This window comes from Talpa occidentalis, unplaced genomic scaffold, assembly GCF_014898055.3.
Source record: "Talpa occidentalis isolate TD23 unplaced genomic scaffold, MPIMG_talOcc4v2.1 talOcc4.9, whole genome shotgun sequence".
Lineage (NCBI taxonomy): Eukaryota > Metazoa > Chordata > Mammalia > Eulipotyphla > Talpidae > Talpa > Talpa occidentalis.
Window position 1 is genome coordinate 113234511 of NW_023605305.1, and position 22462 is coordinate 113256972.

The 22462-nt window shown below is 48.9% G+C and overlaps 1 protein-coding gene across 1 annotated transcript in view; it reads right to left on the reverse strand.

The window, feature by feature from the left end:
- Positions 1 to 12104: 12104 nt before the first annotated feature.
- The window catches only part of WARS2 (tryptophanyl tRNA synthetase 2, mitochondrial), a 65704-nt gene continuing 55346 nt past the window's right edge, over positions 12105 to 22462 (reverse strand). The window contains 3 exon segments of the mRNA XM_037499582.2: positions 12105 to 13349; positions 13352 to 13383; positions 15800 to 15922. Coding sequence (XP_037355479.1) covers positions 12937 to 13349; positions 13352 to 13383; positions 15800 to 15922 — 568 coding nt within the window. The 3' untranslated portion in view covers positions 12105 to 12936.

Sequence of the window (22462 nt, forward strand, 5' to 3'; positions counted from 1 at the left end):
TGCCGCGCGCAGCTGTCAAGGAGCTTTGCACCCGGCGTCGAGGGGTGTCCAGGCCGGGACCTGGGGGTTCCGGACCTGTGGGTTCCCAGCGTTAGGCGCGATGGGCTTCTGCTGAGAAGGTGCCAGGCTGCTGACCCCCAAGCGCCCCGCCGGTTTCCAGAATAATAAATGTCTACAGATCCCCACCCCACAGGGCGGTGGGTGATGAAGCTTCCCTTCGTCTGTGCACTGAGGGGGCACCCCCCTCACTACCCCCCAGCCCCCCAGACAATGCTTTCTTATCTCTGCAAATCCCCAGCAGCCATGTTTTCCTGGCCCTGGCCGGCGCCTTCCAGCAGCTTGCTTTTAAGCCCACCTCATGCTTGGAGGTGGATTCCCCAGAGGCCCAGGGACTCTGGACACGAGTCTTCTATTTTTCTCACCTCATTGGGTAAAAATACATCAGTCCTCTTTAGGGGAACCGGAGTGGGCGTGGAACTGACTCACTGGGCCCTGGAGTCGTGAGCTAGCCTTGCACAAGCCTCGTGATTATCAAGCCCACGTTGCTTATTTGTAAAATTAGGAGGATTGGAGCAGCCTACAAGAGATGGATGGTTCCTGGGACCGGTCGACGTGAGCCCGGGCGCCCTTTCTGAGCACATCCCACCCCTGTGCACACTTGAATCCCGCGGCCTCGCCTGGAGAAGGCCAGTGCACAGATCTCGACTTTCTGTCCCTGTAGCAACTTTCCCTGCCTGCTGGGCTAGTTTCTGCCGGGTGATTAACGACCCCAGGTAGTGCAAGGAATTCAGCTTCTCCAGCTCAGCATTTTCAATTCCTTAATTTGTCCCCAGGTGACCATTAGCAATCGCGGCTTGTAGATCACATGGGGGCGGGTCAGGTAGCCTGAGCAGCTGATTCAACACTGTTGAGTTGGGGGTTGGTTTTGTTTTTTAAAGGTGATTCAGAAAGGAGTCCCCGGAGAGCTTCAAGAAGGCAGCAGGCTGCCGAGGTCCCCGTACTGGCCTCGCCTTTGGGTTGTCACCACTCTTATTCTTTACAAACTGTAAAGTGCGAGGAAATTGCAAAGCCCCTCTGGGCCTTAGCCACTGATGTGGATGGGGCCGACAGGTGAGGAAACAGAGGATCACAGGTGTCCTGCCCCCCCAATACAAGACCTCACCTGGAGAACTGTGCTCTGGGACAGGACTGGCCCCAGAACTTACTCACCACTGAGCTGCTCCAGGGGCAGCCACAGTTTGATACTTTTCTAGCCCTTTCGATTAGAAACAAGTTCGATTGTCCTCCACCCCCCGGCAGCCACTCGAGCTTGCTGTCCCTGTCTCCCCAGTGAGTCCAGGTCGCTGTTCACCTCATTGAAAGCCTGTGCAGAGGGGCTGGGAGTGGGGTTTGAAACATTCCAGGTTGGTCCAAACAGCTACCGCTGTTTCTTTGGCAGTTTTCAGCTTTAAAAATATTCCTTTCTTGCTCCTGACCCCATCCGTCCTGATGAAGCCACGGGCTTGGCCTCCTTTAGAGACAGGCACAGTTTAAGGACCTCCCGCTCCCAAGCGGAGTGGAGAGAGAGGAGGTCTGGGAAATGAGGAAGGGGAAGCAGAAAGAAAAGGAAAGGAAAGAGTCTTTGTCCTAGTTTTCTTGGGTCTTTCAGGCTGGAGCAGAAACGACTTTGTTTCCTTCCCGATGGTGCCCAATGCCCTGGCTGGCTGCTCCTCCAGCCTACTACCCATCAGGAAGGGTCTGGGAGAGGCAGGAGGAATAGCGTATCAGCATTTCCTGGGGGGCAGCCAGCAAATTTGGGCCCAGAAGAACTTCCTCACTGGGACGAGGACTTGGGGCTGACTGATTGGTAAGAGCCGGACCCACTGAACTGGAAGGTCTGTCCCTGGCACCCAGCAGATCTCTCTTCTGAGCTTTGTGATTTCTACAGTGACAACCTGTTTGATTACATACAAACTAGAGTGTGAACTTAGCCTCAACAGGACAGAGCACAGTGGCTTCTATCCTTTCTGGAAACTCTCTCCAGTTGTGGGGGGTAGGAAGTCCACTCCAGTTTAAGACCCTAAGCTTTCCCGGGAACTTCAGCCACTCTGTGAAAATGCTGACTGAGCTGGGGTCGGTTACCAGGAGCGACTTGCTAGTCTGCTTGCAGCCTGTGAAACTCAAGCAGGGAACCACCTAGAGAGAACATAAAGGAATGTGGGGGTGCGGGATGAAGTCAGGCGAAGAGCCTTTACAGGAACATGAGTGTGATCGGCACAGGAAGCAAGGACATGACCAAACTAATGCATTTGCTTTCGCTGGCTGACTGACAGGCTCTGGTGGGGGTCGGGTAAGTTTACCAACTAGTTGCAGAGTCCTGCCCTCAGGCGGGACTTGCAGGAGGAGGTGGTTCAGGAAAACTGGACTTTAAGGGAAGCAGATACAAAAAGTTCCCCCTAGATTCTGGGCCTGCAGGTCTTTGTCACATGTACATCTTCCTATGCAAGCTTATTTAGTTTTTAAAAAAGTGCCTGAGACAGAATAAATATACACAGGAGTTCTTTCATTCACTCAACAAATAATCATGGAATGTCTAACACGTGCAGGGCATTTTACTAAGCTCTCCTTTGTAAAAAAAAAAAAAGTGTGTGTGTGTGTGAGTGTGCGTGTGCGTGTGTGTGTGAATTCATCCAGCAAACTGATATGACTTCATAGCAGGTCTGTAAGGCTTGCAGCCCTGGGCCGTCAGTGATGGGACTCAGACCTCAATATACACGCACTTTGGGTCAGTGCCAGAGGTGGTTATGAGTCCAGGGGCACCCTAGGAGTTCACACTTTTCCTCCTGTGCAGTTGTGGAAGAGGGGGAGGGACAGCCTTGAGCTCCAACTTCCAGTCCTACCACCTTTGAGGGAAATGCTAAGAAGCAGTGTGCTAAATCCCTTTTAAATAACGCTTTCCACGCTAAAGCCGGTTCCCCTTCTAGCAGCCTTCTAAGGAGTTGGGGAATCACAAACCCTGCAACCAAAGAATTTCTTTTCCATGCATATGCCAGAAAAGGCTGACTTAGGGCAATTTCCTTAGGAGCACGCTTCAATAGCACGCTTCCGTGCAGATACACGTGTGCACAAATACACTCGCAACTGTGCAGATTCATTTACACAGAAAGTAATCATACCTAGGAAAAAAGCAGAGGGAGGAAGCGGGTGGGTGGATTAGATTTTTCCCACTTTACAAATTCAGCAGCTCCCCAAGTAGGCTTCAAGCATTACTAGGTTTTTCAACAGTTTTTTCATGTGCCCTTACCGACTTATCTGTTAATCAGCGTGTAACCCACCGGCATCTTTATCCTGGACCACCGCAGCAAATGAGCCCGGGGCCTGTGGCTTCTTCGCATTGTGGGTTAAAATCAGCTCTACACTCTGGAGTGACATTCGCAGACTCTCTAAGTAAGACCTACAAGAATAGGCGAACAGGGCTCAGCATCCTTCGAGAAGACATTTGCATGTCCAAGCTGGTTCCTGCGCGGTGCCATGGAATTGTGTGGTCCAGGCAAGCAAAGAGGTCTGGATAAAAAATTTTTATCCAGGTCTTAAAGTGCTGGGGGTGGGGTGGGGGTGGGGTGTCTCACTGGGAGAGGTTGTGTGTGACAGAGGAGCAGAAAGGAAGGTAAAACGACCCAGAGGATAGAAACGCCACGCGCTTTGGTGAAAAACAAAGCCACTGGAGGGCCTGGGGGCTGAGCTGTGGGCTGCACGCCTTTTGAACTCCTGCAGCCGCGGCTGAACTCCAGCCCGGCCGGCGACCAGCAGGATGCTGCGAGTCTCTCGTGGGGAAGTCAGCGGTGGGGAAGTCAGCGGGGCGAGCGCGCATCCAACCTGGGCCCCGCCTTTGACGGATTTCGAGGTCCGTCTAAGCCGCACGCGACGCCGCGCTGTCGCTTCGCTGTCCCCACGTCTAGTAAACTGAACACCCGAGACAATCGGCCCGTTCGATCAAGCTGAAACGTTTCACTTTCGCCTTAACCCGGTGGAGCAAACGGCTTTTCCTTTTCTGAGCCTCGCCCCGGTCTTTGCATCCAGGCTTGGGAACGCAGCGGGAACGCAGCCTTGGACCGACGCGCACAGTCACTTCCACTGCACCTGCACAGGTGAGACACGCTCATGCCCCTGGGGCATGAGCCAAATGACCAAGCCCGGGCTGTCCCCGCCGGGGAAGCCCTGTCTGGAAGCTTCCCTCGCAGGCCGGCCGGGGGGACGCGGCAGGGCCCGCCAGGGTGCGGGCCTGTGGGGGCGGCGGCGAGGCTGGCCGTGCGCCCCAGACGCCCACGGCGCCCGCAGCTCGGCGGCAAAGGCAGGCGGCATTCGGCGGCGCCGGGGCGGGACCTGGCGGGACCGAGCGCATCCCGGTGGGCGCGAGCAGAGGCGTCTTGGCGAGGCTCGGCCCCCGCCCAGCGAGGCGCACGGTCGCCCCGAGACTTGGGCGCGTCTGGAGACTCCGACTCCGACCGAGCTGCTGCGCTCGCCTTTGTCCCAGGCGGGAAGCCGTGGCGCGGGGCTCGAGGGGGGCTGCAAAATAAAAGGGGGGCGGGTGAGAGCTCGGCGGGGCTGCGCCCCTGGCCAGGGCCCTCCAGCAAAGCTCTCTCCCCACCCCGCGGCTGTTTGCACCTAACGCTTCCCGCGAATTCACACGCCGTCGACGCGCGGGGAGCTGGCGACTGGGGGAGCCCCGGCCAATTCCCAGCAGGGCCTGGCCTGCTGGGGGGCGGCCCGCGGGGGCGCAAAAGGGTGCCGCTGTCTCATTTGTAGATGCTCCGAGATAAAGGAGGGCTGAGGCGCCCCATGCACCCCACCCAGGCCATCGCCCCGTTGCCAGCCTTCTGAGGGGAAAAATGCGGTTTGAGCTGAATTCTTTTTTTTTTCTCGCGTTTTGGAAAGCAACTGCCCCACCCCCTCTCCAAGGAGGGCGCGGGCCTCAGGGCACGACTTCCAGAGACCCCGGCCGGCGCCTGGAGTTGTGTCCAGCCCGCCCGAGGGGCCCCGGGGCTCCCGCGCTCTCGCCGCGCGCCCCGCGGTGCGGCCTGGGCCCGAGGAGGCCCCCGAACCGGCTCCTGGTTAGGGGCGAGGCCGGACCCTCAAATTGCTCATTTGCCCCGCGTGGCCGCGTGACGTTTTGTCCCTCAGGACACTCCCCCTCTAGACTCATGGGGGTGCCCCCTTTTTTGCAGGGCCTGTGGGGGAAGGAGGTAAAGCCTTGCGGAAGTTCAAGGAACCCCAATCCCGACCACCCTTTCTAGGCCTGAGATCTGCCTCCCGGGGCACCCCCCACTGCCCCACGCCCGGGGCTCTGGCGCTCAGCGGTCCCGGCGCCCCAACAAAGTCACCCGAAGGGACTAAACCCGCCCGACCCAGCGCCCCGCCAAGACCAGGGGAGGCCGCGCCCGGCTTTCTGGTCCCTCACTTCACCTTCTGTCCCGGGAGGTCTCGGGGGCTCTGGCAGCTAAGCCATGCACCCCCGGAGTGGACTCAGGCTCGCGCGGGGCGCTGGGGCCCCCTGGATCGCGCGCCTCGCGGTCTGGGGGAGGCGGGCGGCCGAGCCGGCCGGGGATGCCCCAGATTTGGGCCGAGAACCGTGGGGCCCGCCCGGGAGCGCACTGGCTGGTGAACCAGGGCGCGCAAACTCAGCGGCCGGGCTGGACTTCGGGGCCAGGCCGGGTCTCCGCCGTGGAGCCAGCGCCTCGCGGGGTGCACGCCCCGGTCTCCCCTTGCTGACAACTCCCGGGGCGATCGCGGCGGGGGGTGATTAGGTCTCGGGACTGGAGGGGCGCTGGCGGGGCATGGGGTCAGGGAGGAGGGTGCGCGCGCGCGCGCGCGCGCGCGCGTGTGTGTGTGTGTGTGTGCGCGCACCACGAGGGCTGGGCTCAAGGTCGGGGGGGGGGATCTCCATAAATTCCGGGGCCTCCCTGGGTCGTTAGTCGCGGGACCCGCCGCCCCCAGCCCGCAGATTCCTCTGCCTCGGTGGCTGCTCATGGCAAAGCCCCAAAGGAAGACCGTGACGGGACAACCTTCAATCTCGTGGAGGCGCCTCCTGGACAATGAGGCGGCTGTGAGCTCAGTTTCTCAGCCGCCTTCTCCTCTGCTCCCTCTGTCACCCCGCAACCTCGGATAAAGAACCCGAGGAGCAGCCCTTGGAGGGGAAAACCCCGGAGCCTGCGCCGCACTGGGGGGCGCAGAGGAAACTTACCATCCCAAGACCGCCCCCAGGTGGTGGTTTGGGGGATAACACTGCTCGGCACCTGGAGGCCTCTAGCGAGCTCTTGCGCTCTTGTCATCTGGGGTAGAAAAGTTATTGCATCCAAACGTTTACGTTAATCCCCCAAGAACAGGAGAAATGGCCCTTGGAAATCTGCTTCCTTCAGACGCTGGGAAATGGTTCAGTTTGTCTTTGTAGCGACACTACCACGACCCTTTGATAAATGCACTTTCAAAATCAAATTCTCCCCTCCCTGAGGAGCTGACCTGCTCCCACCCACTCCTTGTTTCCTCCTAAAACAATAGCAAGGGCAGCTGGAGGCGGTCTGGGGATATAATCCTCAAGGCATTTGCAGGCAAAGGAGTCCGGCTATCAAAGGGGTCGGCTTCGGGCTTCTTTTTTAAGCTGTTTACTATTCAGGAAATTTGGTAATTATTTTTTTCTCCAAGTGGTGGTATGATCCTCTTCCTTTTGATATTAGATCCTCCATGGGCCCCTAGCTTCACACTGGAGACGCTGGAGAGAGATGAAGGGGCTGCATTCTGCACCAGAATGTAATTTTCCTTTTTGTCGTCGTTGCTGTTCAAGACCAGCTGGACCGGGCAGCCCGGAGCAGGCCCAGACCAGAACCAGCATTTCCAGAGCAGAATTTGCATTTCCAGAGGCAGAAGAGAACGCCAGTGTCATGTATTCTTTTTACACCATTAACTTTTTTTCCCTGCCTCACTGCACCACAATAATGTCAGTATTTTTAATAATGGGACTATAAAGGGATCTCAGGAGGGGGAAGGGATGATAATAACCAAATTAAAAAGCAACATTTGTGTCGAGTGCTTCTCAACACTCATGGTTTTTAAGGGAGTATCATTAATCAGTATTTTTTAAAAAGGATTTATTTATTTATGCATACAAGAAGTGGGGTACAGGCCGGAGGTGCAGGGGTGAGAGGATTCACGAGAGACAGAGTGGGGAACAGAACAGGCAGACTGACTGAGACACACTGCTGAGGGGAGCAGTGGGGAGACAGGAGAGGTCTGCTGCGCCATGTGGGTAGCTCCCTGGAGGGGAATCGAACTCGTGATGCAGAGAGCTTCATAGTTTGCGTCTTAACCCCTTGTGCCCCCAGGGAGGCCCTCATTGATCAGTATTAACAACCTTGATCAGTATGTGTTCATGTTTACCAGCATTTTCCAGGTCAGCCCAGTGCCTTGCTCACAGCAGGCAACACTCAACAATTATTTACTGGATGAACGGACACATTATTTGAGAAGTAGAAGCAAAAGGGGACAAAAAGGATTCGTTACTCAGTTCAAAAATCTTTGTGATACATTTCTTGAGCAAATGTGTCCTACAAAACAAGATTACTTGGGTTACATTGTGAGGAACTGATTCTATCGAATGGTTTAAGTTTTACCCCTGACTGAACCATAATATACTGAGATCAGAGACTCAGTACTCTGATTACACGCGATGCCGTGGATATTGCTGGGTACTTTATTCAGTTCCCTTAGACAGTGGTGAAGGGGAAGACACGGTCAGGCGGAAATTGTTACGAGAAATGTAATGTGCTGGCATCCCTGTGGGCAGTGCCGGGTGTCCTGGTAGATGGGCAAAGGTCCGGGGGAGAGAAACCTTTGTTCTGATTCATATTTCTCTTGGGTCACAGCTCCTTGGCTCAGATGCTCCCAGAGCCAGCACCTTTTCTCCCTCATCTTCCCGCATGAGACGCCCAAGCACCAGGGGAGGAGTTGAGCTGAGGGTGACTCTTCCATGCTGTCTCCCACTCCAAGACCCCAAACATTTTTTTTTTTTTTTAGCTGCTCCATTGTCAGCTCCATTTCAGCTGCTCCATTGTCAGCTGGTTAGTTCGGTGGCTTTGCAGGGATACTAATTAGGTCATTATAAAGGTCCTGCCCAGCTGAGTGCTAGTTAGATTGGCCTTTTCCCAAGCACATCCTTGCCCATAAATAAATACTATTATTTTTAAAGATTTATTTATTTATGCATATGAGAACTGGGGTGCAGAGGGTAAGAGGACTCACCAGACACAGAGTGGGGAGTAGAACAGGTGGATCTACAGAAATCCACTGCTGAGAGGAGCAGCAAGCAAGACAGGAGAGGTCTGCTGCGCCATGTGGGTAGCTCCTTGGCCGGGGACCGAACTCAGGCAGCAGTGGCTGGCAATAGCTTAACCCCTGTGCCACCACAGGATGACTCTTTGGATGACTCTTTTGTAAATGTCTTCCCAGACATCTTCACAGCTACCTCATCACTGACGCTGATACTCTTCCTCCTTGGAAATGCTCCTGGAGGACAGAGCTGCCCGTGCTGACAAACTGACTCTCACAGCTAAGAACAGGTGCAGAGTACCGTCTCTGCCTAGAGGAAGTTTGTCACTTCACTGGTGTCCCTGTGGTAAAACACACAGCAAACAAAATGGCCTAAAGCAAGTGGAGTGTAGGCCAGAGGTGTGTGTGTGGGTGGTGAGAGGATTCACCAGAGACAGAGTGGGGAGCAGAACAGGCGGATCCACTGAAATATACTGCTGAGGGGAGCAGCAGGGAGACAGGAGTCTGCTGCACCATTGTTGTAGGGCCAAACAGCGGTATATACGTTTTTCTGAGAATTTAAATGATGGTGGAGCATGTACAGGTTAACAAGCAACAGCCCAACATCCAGCCACAGGTCTCTGAATACCCTCTACATCATCCTCCAAGGTACAGGCCAAGGCAACAGTCCACACTCACGGCCAGTCCTGGCCTGCGACCCGGAGGTGAGGAGTCCCGTGCTCCGGCTCACACACAATACTCACAGCTGGAGGTGGAGTGTAGTGTTCCTTTTGCTCCTCAGCCATCTTTCCAGACTGGTATCCCTCTCTCATCCCTGAAAGCCCTTGGCTGTGGGACTCACTTCATGAGCCTGCAGACTCAAAAGGCTGCTTCCCTCCCTCTCCGGAAGATTTCCTTCCTGGCTCACGCACAGCCCGGGGGCAGCACATTGCAGTAAAGGACGTCACATCACCCTGGCGCCTCCAACCTTCTCTCCTGCCAACACCTTCATTTCCACGGCACTCAGTCCTCCGGCCATCATTGGAGCACACATGGCCTCAGGCTCTGCTGCAGGCTTTGAGTCCTATTTCACTGGGAAAATTGAAGCATCCATGAGGCCTTCTATGAGCTTTGCGACTGTGTCTAAACATCCACCGGCATCTGTGTCCATACAGACCGCCCTCTCTTCTCCCCTGTCCCTTCGAAGTCCACACAGTGCATACGTGCTCTGGATCCATCCTTTCTGTTTTGTTCGAGGACATTGCACCAGCCGTTGTCACCTCCCTGCTGTACCATCAAAATTTCCCTCTCGCCTGGATCATTGCCAACCACGTACAAACATGCAATTACTTTTCCCAACTTAAAATAACCAACACCGCTCTCGACGCCACATCATTATCACAGGGACCCACTTCTCTGCATCTCTTTGTAGCCTCACCCCTTGCAGGGGCTGTTGATGTCACTGTCATAGCTCCTTTCCTGTTTCTTCTTTTTCTTTTTAAAGATTTATTTATTTATGCATACAAGAACTGGGGTATAAGCCAGAGGTGTGTGTGTGGGGGGAGGTGAGAGGATTCACCAGAGACAGAGTGGGGAACAGAACAGGCAGACTGATGAAATACACTGCTGAAGGGAGCAGCGGGCGAGTCAGGAGAGGTCTGCTGCACCATGTGGGTTGCTCCCTGGCTGGGGATCGAACTCATGCTGCAGTGGCTGCCAATAACTTGATAGCGCTGAGACTTACCCTTTGTACCCCCAGGGAGGCCCTGTACTGACAATATTTTGAGGAAGATGAAGTATCTTTAAAGAGAAAGAAGAGAGGAACAAGGAAGTAAACGATTGCACTTGACCAGACTGGATGGTAGTTGGAAGATTTTGCAAGATTTTAGAAACAGACAAGCCAGGGCTAAAAACATTTCTAGCAGCAAATGGCAGACCGGCCAGAGGACTTGTTCGTAACAGCAGGTGGGGAAACAAACCCCTTCTTTCTAAGGATCCAGACAGCTTTGGGGAAACTGGGCACCATTATCAGACACCTCCTAATCACCACGCATTTCTGGATTTTCTAAGTGTTGAGTTTGCCTCCCTTGGGGCTGTGCTAACACTTCTCCTACTGTGGACGGTGTTAGCACGATCCAACGTGTTTAGCTCCTGTGCCACAGATATAAGATCACTTTTCTGTGTAGAGTAATATAAATATTACATTTAACTTTCGGGTGATCTACAGATTTCAATGATCTGGGTTGTCTCCTGTTAATAAGAATAATGGCAAACTGGATTGAGTCTGAAATCATAACATGTTCTCTTATGAATGGCATCCATAGTGTTCCTTATTTTTTCACTTTTATCATCCATTAAATTGGAAGTGTATACAGGTTTTATACAAACACACCAAGCTCAAGAGTCTTTCTTCTGAGGGATCCCCAGTTCCAGCCCACACCAAAACCACATTGGTCCAGTCTGGTCCGTCCTGAACATTATGATAACCAGGGTGGGGACAGCGAATACTGTAGTTTCCTTCCCTGATATTTACATCGCACACTTTCAGAAATAATTTGACCTTTCCTAACTTGTGCTTAATGCAATTTTATTACCTTCTCACTCATAAATTTAATCCACAGTCAACTGTTTTTATTTCTAGGCCCTATAACCCTTTATAGGGTAATAAGTATGTAATTTTACTACCCACTGTGTAAAGTAACTCCCTCTTCTGATTTGTCTTTTGACTTCAGGAGTCTTATTAATTCTAATATTGATGATCAAATCTCTACTTTATCTACAAATGTAATTTCAGTAATTTCCCCTCTTAGGATATGCATGACCAAATGACCTAAAATTTTAGGCTGTAAATACATAATCACACATGTAAAAAAAAAAAATCTAAGCTAAATTATTTTTAGCTAATCTGATGAAAAAGGGGAACAGATAGAAATAGAAATGCAAGAAATAATTATGTTTTTATGATTATTTATTTGCACCCCTTTCTTTCCCACGTAAATTCCTTGACAGAGGCAAGATTTTATCCATTTTCTATCTCCCCTAGTACAGCGGTTCTCAAATATCATTGTGCCTCTGGATTAATTAAAGGGCTTGCTCAACCTACTGCTGAGCTCCTCCCTACCCCCCAGAGTATTTTATTCATTAAGTCTGGCTTGAAGTCTGGATTTGCGTATCTAACAAGTTCCCAGGGGAGTGAGATGCTTCTGGAGAAATCACACTTTGAGAACCAAAGCTCTCATACAAGGTTGATGGGATGAGAGAGTGACTTAGAAGAGGGATGAGAAGTTTCTGCTCTGGGAAAACCTCAGTTGTCGGTCCCACTACTACACCGTCTGGAGACTATGCATTGAAGCATCTTCCCAATAAGCACAGGAGACAGAACTTGGACCTGTCTTGGGGATGATGAGGCACAAACGTGACCAAAGTTGGCAAAATCCGGGCCTCGAGCAGAGCAGCTCCGGGTTGAACTCTGATATAAACAGCATCGGTAGGTCAGGCCCTATATTTCCAGCGCCCACCTCCAAAACAATATTTAGAGCCTCCAAATGCTGCCCTCAGGGCTTTGTGCTGACTTTAAGAAAGCACTACTCTTAGGAGTAAAGGTTTTAATTTGGACTTGCCTCTTACTCGCTGAGTGATTTAATTGTGCTTTTCAGTCCTCACCTTCCTCAGGTGAAAAATGGCAATTTTTCTTATTCTTCCCTAGTTCTTCTCCCAGGGGGTGGGTGAGATTAAACTGAGAGACAAACGCCCTTACTTACCAAGAACATAATCCAGGGACTTGGGCTTTTGTACAATAAATAAATCCAATTAAAATAATGCAAATGTCTTAAGAAACCACTATTGTGTATCTCTGAATTAAAAACGAACAAAATAATACTTGCTGGAACAGTGTGTCTGAGGTGGCAAACGAGTTTAGCAGAAACATCATTTCAGGAACAAATGAACCACAATGACCAATTCATTTTTGTGAGATCTGAACACAGATAGGTCCAGATACCATCTCAAGGACGGAAGTCTAAGAAGTTTAAAAGATTTATTTATTTTTTTACAAGAACTGGGGTACAGGTCAGAGGCACGGGAGGGTGAGAGGCTTCACCAGAGACAGAGTGGGGAGCAGAACAGGCAGATGGACCAAAGACACTGCTGAGGGGAGCAGTGGGTGAGGCAGGAGAGGTCTGCTGTGCCCTGTGGGTATCTCCCTGGCCAGCCAGGAATCGAACTTGCACTGAAGAGGCTGCAGGCAGCTTCACAGCTGTGCTCGACCCGCTGCACCACCGGGGAGGCCCAGTTTATATACTATGTTTGCAAAAGATTGGTATAAAGGGAGCACCTGTGAGACACAAATGATACCCGCACTTGCCAAATTACTGCTCATCTTAATCACATTTGCGTAGATGAATCAAGTCAAGGTGTGTGCCTCAATAAATAAATGGGGGCTCAGATGACTATGCCTAAATAAAAAAATATTTGGGGTGACAGCATTTTATTGATAGTCTCTACGATACTGCTCTCTTTGAGGATTACAAACTGCTCATCAGACGGCGCTCATAACCAGACACACCAACCTAAATGTGCCCACCGTGGGCAATTCTGCTCGTGGGGAAGGCTGTCTTTATCACAAGATGTAAGACCCTTTTGGGGATTCGTTGAAACTTCCTATAGGAACCCCACCAATTTCATCACCTCCTGGCACACAGGATATGCCAATTCTTTGGCTTTTGCTGACCCGGCTTGCAGAACCTTCTCTAAGTAGTCCTCGTCCATCTTCAGTTTTTCAATTTCGCTCTTAATTGGAGCAAATTTCGTGATCACAGCATCGGCCACGGCCAGCTTGTAGCGCGCGGTGTCCAGGCCTGCGCTGCGACGCACCACCTCCTGCACGGCCAGGCCGCTGACCGCCGCATGGATGGACACCAGGTTGGACACACCTGCTCGCTGCGCCGGGTCGTAGGTGACCTCCGATGTGCAGTCCGTCACAGCCTTGCGGAATTTCTGCACGATCTCCTCCGGGCTGTCGGTGATCCTGACGGTGGCCAGTTTGTCAGGGTCTGATTTCGACATTTTGGCAGAGGATCACGGAGGGATTTCACCTTTTCATGGGTGCTGCGTGCAAGCATCGACAGACACAGGCCAGAGCAAAAAAAACAGTAACAAAACATGGGGAAGGTCAGCGTCTAGGTCTCCTACGTGCCAAGAATATCAGATGATTTTATTATTTTTTTTCTCTGATTATAGAAATAGCATCTACTCTGAAAGATGCAAGTAACTTACATAAGTGGGAGCATAACGATGATCTGAAATGTCATTCTATTGCTCATATTTTTTTAAAGATTTATTTATGCAGACAAGAGCTGGGGTATAGGCCAGAGGTGCAGAGGGGTGAGAGGATTCACCAGAGACAGAGTGGGGAACAGAACAGGCAGACAGACCGAAGTACACTGCTGAGGGGAGCAGCGGGAGAGTCAGAAGAGGTCTGCTGCGCCATGTGGGTAGCTCCCTGGCCGGGGATTGAACTCATGCTGCAGAGGCTGCTGATAGCTTCATAGTGCTGCATCTTAACCTCTTGCACCACCAAGGAGGCCCCTATTGCTCATCTTTTGTTGAGGATCTTTTCATGCATCTTTTAATGCAGGCACACATCAACATGTATAGCCTTACACAAATAAAATGATGTAAATCATACTGCTTCTGCTGCAGACAGCTTTTTAAAATGCACTGTCTAATTCTTTCCTCTCTGGCTCTTGGCTCTTCACAGTTTCTCACCAGTGAATCACCCCCTGTCCACAACCACTGTCCTGCCCACCCCCAAGCCAATTTTAACACTCTGTGGCAATCTTTCCATCTCTTCACCCACGATTATATAAGTATACACCAACACTCACACCCACCCACATACACACTGGAAAAGTGTTGTTTATTGCTCTGATAGAATCAAGATGTTATTGTAAGTTGTGCTTCATAAACCAGTGCTATTAATAATTGCCTATTTTATGGCTGTTACAGAAGCATATAAAGTTGAAATAGGTAAAATAATAATAGGCCCAAACATGAAAATATTACTTATTGTTCAAAGAAGTTTGAGTCCAATGCATGAGGTGTGCTGGATTTTGTTGTGAACTGTTGGAATAAGTTAGAAATTCATGACTGCCTTACATTTCTTTTTTTTTTTTTTTAAGATTTATTTTATTTATTTATGCATGTAAGAACTAGGGTGTAGGCCAGAGGTGAGGGGGTGAGAGGATTCACGAGAGACAGAGTAGGGAGCAGAACAGGCACATTGACTGAAGTACACTGATGACGGGAGCAGCAGGCGAGACAGGAGACGTCTGCTGTGCCATGTGGGTAGCTCCCTGGCCCGGGATGCTGCATGTGGCATCCAAACTCATGCTGCAGTGGCTGCCAACAGCATCATAGTACTGAGACTTAACCCCTTGCACCACCAGGAAGGCCCTGCCTTACATTTCTGAAAGGACATGGGGTACAAGGTAGACGCCTTTAAAATGCTGTCAGCTCAGGAAAGACGGACAGAACTTCTGTTCGGTGATCTCTGCCCCCCACATCTTTGTTCACATCACTACCAAAACGTTGATAGAGATTTACGCTTCCTTCCTCTAAAAGATTCCAGACGAATATCGTTTCACAGCTGCAGCTATTTCAGATTCAGTCAGAAGATTATAAATTTTATCTCACTTGTGCAATTAAGAAAGCAAAGTGTGAGGACTATCAATACCCTCCTGTTTTATATAGATGATGCAGTTTTCACTCTTAGGACTATTGTTTTATTGTGAGCAGGGAAAGAAAAGCAAACTGGTTTTGGCCCCAGAGTGTTCAAGGAGGGCCCAGCTTTGCCACTAATCCCATAAGTGACTTGGACACAATGTCAGTTTGCCAAGACTAAACCCCCTCAACCCACAAAGTCGGGAAAGACATCTGCTCCACCAAAGGAGATGTGTTTTTATTTCTGCTTGGTAAATGATACAATATTTTTTTTTTTAATGTGTACTAGAGCTGGGGTGTAGGTCAGAGGTGCGTGTGTGGGAGGAGGGGAGAGTGAGAGGATCCACCAGAGACAGAGTGGGGAGCAGAACAGGTGGATCTACTGAAATACACTGCTGAGGGGAGCAGAGGGGAGAGGGGAGAGGTCTGCCGCGCCATGTGGGTTGCTCCCTGGTCAGGGATAGAACTTATGCTGCAGTGGCTGCTGATAGCTTCATAGTGTTGAGACTTAACCCCCTGCGCCACCAGGGGGGCCCCAAATGATATAGTCTTTTATAAATAAAAATGATTATCATTAGCTTTCAGTCTGTCCCATGCTTTGGAATTTTTTCAGCTATTTTACTCAATAATCCAACAAGCTCTCCTAGTCCTACATTAGTGAAAAAGATGGGATTCCAGTTGCAAATCCCAAAACCTGTCTATAAGAATGCCATGTTTAATCCCAACAAAGTTCCAAGCCGTGGCCCACGATCCAATCCTCTCTTTAAAACACGCCCTGGCTCAGCGCCCCCAGGCCTGATACTTACTGAGCAGGGACGTGGGCACCGGGAAGAAGTCCCCGTACTTCTTGTTAAACCCCCGTGCCAGGTCCTGAACTAGCTCCATGTGCTGGACTTGGTCCTCCCCGACAGGAACGTGTGTGGACCTTTAATAAAAGACAGAAAAACTCAGCACGACTCCCACTTAGGCTGCAAGGACATTGCAAGCAGCTGCAATCCCTGTGCCTACCTCGCTGCTGGTGTCCAACAAATGTTCTCCAGCTACAGAGGGAAGGTGGAGACCCGGGTTTTTCTCTGTGTATCAGACAAATGCCAAAGAGACGTTTGTCTCCCCTGGTTCTGCTTCTCCCGTAGCAGAAGAACACAGCCATCAACACCAGCGGGGCCGACAGGGGGGAACGGGACCCTGAACAGCATGTGCCGGATGCATAATTGCATTTTAAAACCTCCTCGGGTTCTCTGGCCCAGTCAGCTCCTATTAGCCATGCCCAGATGCCTTTTACTTCAGAGCTGGTGCTCACACTTGAAAGAGACCTCGCCCTACTCTTGCAATCAGAGATGGCAGAAAGCTCTTCAGGAAAGAGTCTTTCCTGCCTGTCGTATACAGAAAAGACTCAAGATCTGTTGGGAACATGTGCCTTCATCTTCAAGGAGATTGCAGTCACAGGGCGATAGATAAGATGCAGGCAACTGAAAATAAATGAGTAAAATCTATTAGAGTGTCGAGGGACCTCAAAAACAATGTTCAAAGAAAATAGCAAGTTGCAGAAGACAGAGTTCACTGCCATTTGTGTAAATCCTAAAAGTACATATAAAACTACTAAATTTTGTTTATAGGTTTATAGGTAAGAATAAAATTAAGCTCCTTCACAAATTCATGATTGTAGCAGCCTCGGGAGAACAAAGGAATAGAATGGTCTGGGGCATGGAACAAAAGAGACCTGAATTTTTGCAGTGATAGTTTATTAAAAAATGAAGATGTGAAATAAAAACTTGCCAGGAAATAAGGACTTTTCTTACAACTATTTTAATCCCACATGGAAAGCAGTGTTTATACCGACGTGTTATGGGAGAGGAGAGAGATGACTTTAGGTCTGTTTGGCTGGGAGCTTATCTTTGATAATAAACTTAAAGTGTGTATTTCTTGATCAAGGAAGTTTAATGTTTTCCCTGTGAAGACAGGAGCTTAAAAGTGAACCTGAATATTTAAATGATAATTGTACATTTTGAGTGGAAAAGTATCAGCTCTTCAAAACAGCCAGAGAAAAGGAAAACTATGGTACCTTGTTATAGAGGGAACTGCCTCACTGGGTGATTAATGAGTGGCTCTTGAAAACTGGGAGAGATCTTACTATTTTCCTCATGAATTACAGGCTCCTGGTCCACTTAACGTAGTATCAAGAGCATGGGGAAGAGAAAGAAGTTTTGACCAACATTAAGATTAGCTACTTGAATACAGTAAAATACTTGAGCATATTCTGAAAAATCCCTCATCATTTGTGATCATTCTTTTTGCAAGTTGCTCTCCAGTTTTTGTTGTCTCACGCCGCACGTTTTCACATCCCTGCAACATGATGTGCTCACCATCTCTCATGTTAACAGAACAGGCATTTCCATGTTCCTATGTGGTCTTCATTAATAGGCTTTTAATTAGATGCAGAGGAATGTTCCCATCCCAGAGTTACAAAACCATCGGGAACTTGTGCTATTTTGAAGCAGATTCTTTTGAATATTTATGTAGGGGGAAATTTTGATTTGAGTGAAAAAAATGGTCTATTACAAAAACCCAAACTCCTCTGGAGACAAATCTGGTGAATGAATGTTCAATACTTACTGGTTAAAACCAAAGGCTGCCAGTTAGTGAAACTCATATTTGTTTGTATTATAAAATAATTCTGAATATATTTCATAAAGAACTGATAAATGTTTTGAATATTAGAATAAGTCAGAGCTTTCAAAACAACTCTTGGATATTCCTTTTACATGGAAGTTGTGCATTTTATTTACCAGAAAATTCTAGAATGTTAGTAGTGTTTTCACATCCTCATATATTTACATAGTTGCCATATGTGTATGTGTGTGTGTGGTGTGTATTTATATGCATATAGTGCATGTGTGTATATGCCATATGCATAGCACACATGTGTGGCATGTTCATGTGTGCAAGTGTGTGGTATATGCATGGGTGTGCATGTGTGGTGTGTGTGTCTGTGTGTGGTGTGTGTGGTGGTGGGGTGTTTGAGAGATAGAGTACAGCTCTTCCTTTACAGCATAGGTTTTGGGTTGCCAGCTTCAACCCCGATTCTGCCACCCTTGTTTTGTGTGCTTTTGGATAAATCATAGAATTTCTAGCACAGGCATCTTCCTTACCATAAAACAGGAGTAATAATATTTACCTCAAAGTCTTGTGATGGAGATTAAATGAGACAATACATGTAAAGCACTTAGCACAATGCCTGAAATTTGATAAGCCTTCAAATAACAGTGATGCAGGGAACAGAATTCGAGAATGGAATATTGTATTTCAGAACTCCCTACACAACCAGGGGTTCATTTATTACCTGATCCTCATTCCAGCTTCTCTCTAGATTGGCCAAAAATAGGGACGTTTATAAGGGAAAAGTCCAGCATCGTCATGTAGGTTTAACAAAGTGGATAATCAAGATCCAGTGGAATATTTACACATTTGTATGTAAATTTTCATGGGGGAATGAAAACAACATAGAATTGACAGAAAGCAACATGTGCAGAACTCAGAGGCATGAGAAATGAATGACTGTGGGCAACCTGGACCTCTGACATTCCCAGGAAGACGTGGGTCCCTCCCTAGGGGAAAGGAGCGTGGAGACAAAGGGGCTGATACAGAAAATAAAAACAAATAAGGAAGCAAATGCAGCTGAGCGTGTACACTGAAGGACTCCAACACCAAGAGGTGCCCCAAACACTACCCAGAGAAAATTTCGAATTACAGCGTTAAAGAAAAAAAAACCCAGCTGCCAAGAAATTAAAAAAAAATATATGAGAAGACTCATGTTGATAATAAACAATGGCACAATGTTTACAGTGTGGAGGGAAAAGGTGTTAAGAACCTCACCAAGCTTTAGTGTGTGAGATGTAATAATTATCAAGAAGATAATAAAGTAAGTCCCAGCCACTGAACAATTCCCACACCTTTCCCTGAGTGTGTTTTATGTATTCTTGTTGTGCTTAATCCCACTTCAGAGATGAGGCAGGTCTGTCATTTATAAAGACTGAGTGCTAGTTCCTGGGTGATAAGGTTGGGGGTAACTATGGGGACTAGAATGATGCAAGAAAAAAAAATTAATTAATATAATAAGAAAAATTTTTTAACAACTGAGTGGAAACACTAAAAAATGTAAAATAAATTTTGGTTACTTTTGGAAATAGGTGGAAGACAATGCATCTAAAATCAAGCCTTGGGCCTCCCTGGTAGCACAAGGGGTTAAGCACTGCACTATGAAGCAATCCGCAGCCTCTGCAGCACGAGTTCAATCCCTGGCCAGCCAGGGAGAAACCCATATGGCAAGGCAGACCTCTCCTGTCACCCCGCTGCTCCCCTCAGCAGTGTACTTCAGTCAGTCTGCCTGTTCTGCTCCCTGCTCTGTCTCTGGTGAATCCTCTCACACCCCACCCCCCGCATCGCTGGCCTGTATCCCAGCTCTTGTATGCATACATTAATAAATCTTTAAAAAAATAAAAAATGAAATAAAATCAAGCCTTAACAACAATCTTGGAAAATCCTAGGGTAAGTAACAAAATCAAAAGGGCGTGAGTATAAGCTGAGCGCCCACATGATAACAGCCACATGATAACGTTCTTAACTTGGAACGATTAACACAAAGTTCCCAAGAATACTTTTGAAAAGCAAGAGACTGACAGGCAAATGGACAACGGCCAGAGAACAGATGATGAAAAACTCTGACCCAAAATTTCTGGGGCAAGAGGTCCAGAAAGTCAAACCGCAGCTTTTGCAACAACTGGCCCAGAATGACCCAGCCTTGTTCAACGAGGTCGTACAGCCCTTGCTCTGTCCAACTCAGGGCCAGCCAGAGTCAAGCTCTCCCAGCAATCACAGAAGACACCCCACTTCCGGTGAGCTGCCTGCCACTTCGCCATGGCAACAAGCTCAAAACTTTCCTATTTCCTTGTCAGACTTCTGCAGGCCTCGGCCTGCCTTTAAGTCTCTGCCAAGCACAAGTGATAGTGGCAACCCCCTTGCTGTAGCACCTCTTAAATATGGTCTCGGTTCTCAGTTGGGTGGTCTTTATTGAAAGATAATCACTACTAGAATTAAAAACAGAAAATATTCCAAATCATTAGAATGGACAAAAGCAAAGAAAACACAGTTTAAATATAAGAGACAGAAATAAGGAATCCTAAAAAACAGAAAACATTTCACATTGTGGAAAAATATGAGACAAAAAAAAAAAACAAAAACAACAAGATGCAAGTTTGTTAGGAAAATACATTTCTACATTTAACATGTGTTCACATAAAGGAGAGGACACAGTGCTTAGGGTGGGGATGCTCAGGCCGGGTAGTTCTAGGCCATTCATTTACCAGTTGGGTATTCCTGGGCAAGTGCTTTATCTTCCTAAGTCTATCCTTTTCTTTTTCTTTTTTAAAGATTTATTTATTTATGCATACAAGAGCTGGGGTACAGGCCAGAGGTGTGTGGGGGGGTGACAGGATTCACCAGAGACAGAGTGGGGAACAGAACAGGCAGACTGACTGAAGTACACTGCTGAGGGGAGCAGCGGGCGAGTCAGGAGAGGTCTGCTGTGCCAGGTGGGTTGCTCCCTGGCCGGCCGGGGATTGAACTCATGCTGCAGTGGCTGCGGTTAGTTTCATAGGTTGCATCTTAACCCCTTGTGCCACCAGAGAGGCCCAAGTCTATCTTTTTCATTTTAAAAACCAACTGGTAACAATTCCAATGCATGGGGTTCTTCTTTGCAAAATAACGCAAGCAAAGCTCACAGTCTACTACAGAGCATGCAAAAAGAAATACTAGTGGAATCATAGACAGTGTTGTGAACCAATATTACCTCAATTAAAAAAGATGCAATTCAAAAAACAACAAAGAACTAGTTTGAAGGAAATGCACCAATCTATTGTATTAATAAGAACAGAAATAGGGGCCTCCCTGGTGGCACAGCGGTTGAGCGCTGGGTTGCAAAGCTGCCCGCAGCCTCTGCAGCGCCGGTTCGATCCCCGGCAGCACCGGTTCGATCCCTGGCTGCTCCCCGGCCACCGGAGGAGGGTCCCACATGGCGCGCAGACCTCTCCTGCCGCCCGCTGCTCCCCTCAGCAGTGTACTTCGGTCCTTCTGCCTGCTCTGCTCCCCGCTCTGGCTCTGGTGAATTCTCTCACCCTCCCGCATTTCTGACTGTACCCAGTGCTTATATAAATAAATAAATCTTTAAAAAAAAAAAAAGAACAGAAATAGCAGTGCTTTTTAATTTTTTCCTATTGACCATCAGAAAGAACATTTAAATTAATAGTTCAAGACATGAACTAGTGAGGAACCCATTTGCCTATTAGCCCCTATAAGAACAGAAAAGAAAATCACGTATCCTAGATAGTTTACAACTCAAAGGGCTAAGGCAGGGGCTGGACGCAGACTGTCCCTCAGTCCTCCGAGAGAATGCTCCTTCGCTCCCACATACTGGTCCTTTATTTCAGATGAAGCTCACATGCCACCCTTCTCAGAGGAGCCTTCCCTAAGCTGGCTTCCCCCTCCTTTTTCACAGTATCCCATTTATTTCCTTTCTAGTACTAACCCCATACTAATGATTTTACTTCATTCATGTGTTTATTTAATTGAATACTGCATCATCTCCTGCTAGAAAATAAGCAGGAGACTCTGAGAATTTATCTGTATTTCTTTTCAATATATTTCCAACACCTGGTAGATTCACCTGGTCTGCAGGAGGAACTCAAAAAATATTCATTGGATAAATAAATGATATTGAGAGGAAGTCACTGAAGTCAGTCTCAGGGAGCACTTGGCAGGAAGTCACTGTAAGCATTTTCTTATACTAAGAAAAAAACAGATGAAATCAGTGCGTGGTCAGTATGGAGGGTGACAGCCTGGACCTGCAGGCGGCCACCTGCGTGAGTCACGGCCCTGCCAGCCTCTCGGCCAGCTGCCAGAGCCAAGGCTCTTACTTCCTCTAAATTCCCATTTCCTCTGTAATGGGGGTCACGATGGTGTCACCTCAGACGGTTGATTCAGGGATTAAACGCGATAACCACGCACAGTATTTGGTGGTCAGAGCACAATGAACACTAATTGTTGGCATGGATTCATTGAAACTGGACATGAAGGCCAAGAGGGCCAAAGACACCGCCAGGGAACCTGGTGGGAGGTGCATGGTGACTTCTCGATGGGCTGGCCCACACCACACCCCCAAATCAGCGTGGAATCCCAGAGATGGTCACAGACCGGGCAGCAATCCTGATCGGGGCAGAAGACACCCTACCTGCTGAGGTAATCCCCAAATACACGCGGCTCGCTAGAGGGATTTGAGAGTTCTTGATTCAACTCAAGGAAAACAGGGCCTGGATGCTGAATGGAAAGACAAAAGCAGGGCCCCTGACGATGGACCTGTTCGAAGGTCAGCAGCGGAACTGAGGGCAGCCCAGCACTGACCGTGAGAGCTGGC